Source organism: Tenrec ecaudatus, chromosome 1 (assembly GCF_050624435.1).
Source record: "Tenrec ecaudatus isolate mTenEca1 chromosome 1, mTenEca1.hap1, whole genome shotgun sequence".
NCBI classification, from domain to species: Eukaryota; Metazoa; Chordata; class Mammalia; order Afrosoricida; family Tenrecidae; genus Tenrec; species Tenrec ecaudatus.
In genome coordinates, this window is record NC_134530.1 from 245,164,307 (window position 1) to 245,168,180 (window position 3,874).

At 46.8% G+C, this 3,874-nt stretch overlaps 1 protein-coding gene across 1 annotated transcript in view; it reads right to left on the reverse strand.

Annotated features, from left to right (window-relative positions):
* Positions 1-3,811, reverse strand: part of AIDA (axin interactor, dorsalization associated) — a 59,366-nt gene extending 55,555 nt beyond the window's left edge. Inside the window, exon 1 of the mRNA XM_075530508.1 lies at positions 3,544-3,811. Coding sequence (XP_075386623.1) covers positions 3,544-3,653 — 110 coding nt within the window. The 5' untranslated portion in view covers positions 3,654-3,811. The remainder of the gene's footprint in view (positions 1-3,543) is intronic.
* Between the last annotated feature and the right edge of the window lie 63 nt (positions 3,812-3,874).

The following is a 3,874-nucleotide window of genomic DNA, read 5'->3' on the forward strand; positions in this document are numbered from 1 at the left end:
CAAACTCATCATTCATTCATTTAATAGATATTTATTGTGTACCCATACACTAAGTAAATACTTTAAGATGATCTTGTGAAATGTCTGATTCTGAAGAACAATTTTTATATGGCTCAGCCATAATGAGGGAGTCATTTCTCCCCAGGTAGCTGAAAAGGAAGGGGTTGCTTGTTAACTGACATTATTTTTAATTAAGTTGTATATTTTAACAATTGTTATTTTGACAGGACTCACAAGTCCCCAAATTACTATCAACTCCTTTATGCTCCCACAACATACCCCTAAATACATTCCTTCAATAGATATTTACCGATAGCTCAATGCTACTATATGCCTAGTACAGAGTGTGTGCTCACACGGCCCTTCCCACCCACACCCAATAGTCACCTTTCAGGAACATTACACTTAGTCGAGGCAACAGCAGGCAAAATGACTATGTAAAATGTATTCTGGATGGTGACATTACCATAGGAAAAGATAAGCAGCTGGGCATAGGAAATGCTGAGGCAGAGGGATCAGAGGTGGACAGCAGATTCTACATTTAAGGAGTCACTAAGGGCTAACATCTGAACCACAATCTGATGTAGGGGAGCAAGCAATCCAGGGAAAGGAGGGCGAGAAAGCCCTAAGACAGCCGCAGCTTCAGGGAACTAAGTGTGTTGGGAGAAGATGGTTTTGGTGCTCCCCCTGTCATGGAGCAGAGCCACTCACAGTTTTCAAGGCGACAATCATTCCTGAAGCATCTCCAGGCCCTTCCCTTTTAGATCCACTAGGTGGGTTTGAATAGCCATCCTTTCGGTCGGCAGCAGAGCGCTTCGCCTGTTGTACCACCAAGGAGCCTTAGAAGAACTGATAGTGCTATTTTCACACTGCATTAATCACATTTCACACTAAACACTTCTACTAGCATCTTAATGCTTTGAGGACAGATATCATATCTTATTTAATAGCTTTGGAGCCCCACTCCTTCCTGTGGCGTCATCACAAGAGGCTAACATGCCTTTACATGCCTTTATATGTATATAGGTATGTAGTCATTTCAAATCTTTGATCATTTCGACATCATGGCACTGTGTATTACATTATGATAGCACAAATAAGTGTAGGTTTTGAGTATTTATAGAAGTAGACCACCACAGCTTTCTCTCCAGAAGGGCCTAGGTGGGTTTGAACTACCAAACGTTTGGTTAGCAGTTGGGCTCTGATACAACCACTGCATGCGCTCTTTTTCATCATTATACAACCAAACCAAACCCTCTGCCATCTAGTTGCTTTTGACTCATAACAACCCTAAACAGAGTTTCTAGGGCTGTAAATCTTATGGGCACCAACAGCCTCCTCTTTCTCCAAGAACAGTTGGTGGATTTGAACAGCCAACCTTTGGGTTGCAGTCCAATGCCTAACCTACCACGCTAGTGGCTCCAAATGGTCTCATTTGCCTCACATTTTGATGGTGCCGTGGCTTAGGGGGTTGGCTGCTAACTGCAAAAGTGGGGGCACAAAAGAATGCGGTAGCTTTCTCCCATGAAGATTTACATTCTCAAAGACCTTATATAAGGTCATCATGGGTTGGAATCAGGTTTAGGTTTTTTTTCCCTCCTAAGTAGACAATTCAAATCAAGAGGCTATTCATTTTAAATCTTTGATCTTATTTTATATGCAGCCTGCATGTTTACAAAATTTATCCACTTCTTACAAATGTCTATTCAAACTTGACACTGGCAGTTTTACAGTAATTAGGGAGCTGTTCTGTATGATGAAGTTCAAAGGTAAGTATTGAGGTCTAACAATGGATTTGTATGTACCTATTACCTTCATTCACATGTCTAGAATTCCAACTAAACAGCTTGCATATTCAATTTTCCTTTGTAAATTCAATTGCACATGCTACTCTTCACTTGCCATTGTGAGGCTGCTGTGGAGTACCGACAGCTGCTAGGCCCCCTGCCACAGTTTTCTAGTTGAGTATACAATTTTAAGTTGACATGCAGGCGCTGTTTCTAACCAGCTACAGCATGGAAGGTTGTGGTCTAGTAACAGGGGAAACCATCTAACTGTCCAGTTCTCTTATAGAATTACTCCACCAACAAAGGTAAAACCGAGTCCCTGAAGTACCACGTAGTAGAGAAGACAAGATGTTGGAATTCTTAAAACCCCAGGTTTTAGTGGTATAGTTGTGACACCTGGGGGTAATCTGTTTTACCTGAGCTTCAATTTATTTGTAAAATAAGAATCGTATTCTCACTGGGAGGCTACAAGAACAAATAAAATCATATGAAAGTGCAAGAGAAATTCTAAGAAAAAAAAATATATATATATATGACAAAACGGCCCAAAGCAATTGCTTTCTGGGCTTTGGGGAACTACAGGATTCACAAGGAGTAGGGTTGAGTAAAGAACATGAAAACACTCAACAGTAGGATAGAAACAAGTTAACTGTTGTGAAAAGAAGATTAAAAATTTAGACTGTACAAGGACCAAGTCTCAAGTCTCCACTTTTCAGAACACACTGTGAAAAACAAAAAAAAAAGATTTTTCTCACTCGTATTTCATACTCAGTAAAACCTCAACAACTTGTTTTTTAAAACAATCCGTTTGCCAACAATACCATTTTGGTACGGTTCTTATTTAAGGTAAAATGCAAGAAACCAAGGGAGAATTTGAACATATATAAAAATCCCTGTTGTTTCTTTTCTTTTTCGGGAAACCAGAAAGGAAAGGACTGGGACTCGGTTAAGTAAGGAAATTGGTACTCACATGTACCCTGCAGCTTATATATTATACACAGGAAAAGGAGGAGGGACCGGTGGCTCCTGTGCTCTGTCTATTAATTCACATTTTGCTCTCTTCGGTTCACATCCTGCGCGGACTCCACCCAAAGCAACTTTGCGAGGGGGTGGATGGGACTTAGAGCCCAGCGAAGAACAGTTGCAGAAAGCGAAACCAAACCGAGGAGAACTGCGAAAACACGATTCATTCGACAGAGGTGGAAAGGGGCGCGAAAGAGACTCTTCTTTTGGCCGGAGAGGCATCCCTGGCCTCGCCGCCTCCTGGGGGTACCTCCCTTCCTCCCCCCAAATCGCGATCGACCGTTCCCTCTGCTCCCCGACACGGGCAGGATGTAGATAGACGCTCGTACAAGGCAAAGCCTCCCATCCCCAGTCGTGGGCGGAGAACACACAACTATTCCCGAGAGGTTTTAAGAGAGAAACTGAGGGGCGGCAACCCGAGAGACGCAGGAAGAAAGGGAAACTGGCTGCAGGGTCGGGGACCCAATAGCTGAAGGGAGGGAATTAGGTGCGAACCTGTGGGGGCCGGCGCCCCGGGAAAGAACCGCTACCTGTTGAATGGAAGTGGCCCCGCTAGCAGGCCGACGGGCGCGGTATCCTAGAGAGCAGGGTCCCCGGGGCTTGGGCGATCTCAGCGCCAGTGCCTGCGGGGCCCCACCCCGAGCAACCTAGGCTGGTGCACACCCAGGGCTGAGAGACACCCACAGAGAAAAAGGGGAGGCGGCCGGCCGGCGCGCGGCCGTTCGTCACTCACATCTGATACTCGTCTATCGCCTCCACCAGCTGGCCCCAAGAGTCGAAGTCGGCGCCTCTCCGAAAGCTGGCGCCCCAGCGCTGCAGCAGACTCCGGGTCACCTCCGACATGGCCGCTCCCCACCCCGGCCCCACCGAGGCCGGGCTTCAGGGCGCCATCCTCCCCGGGCCTGGCTCCGACATTAACAGGGCCAGGAGGAACCACTCCGGTCACCACCGCCACCCGCCGAGGAGCCGCCCAAGCCCATTTGCCGCCACAGCCAAACTTAGCCGCCCCGCAGGGCCCGCCCCGCGGAAGCCACGCCCCGCCCAAGCCACGCCCCCCGGGCGAG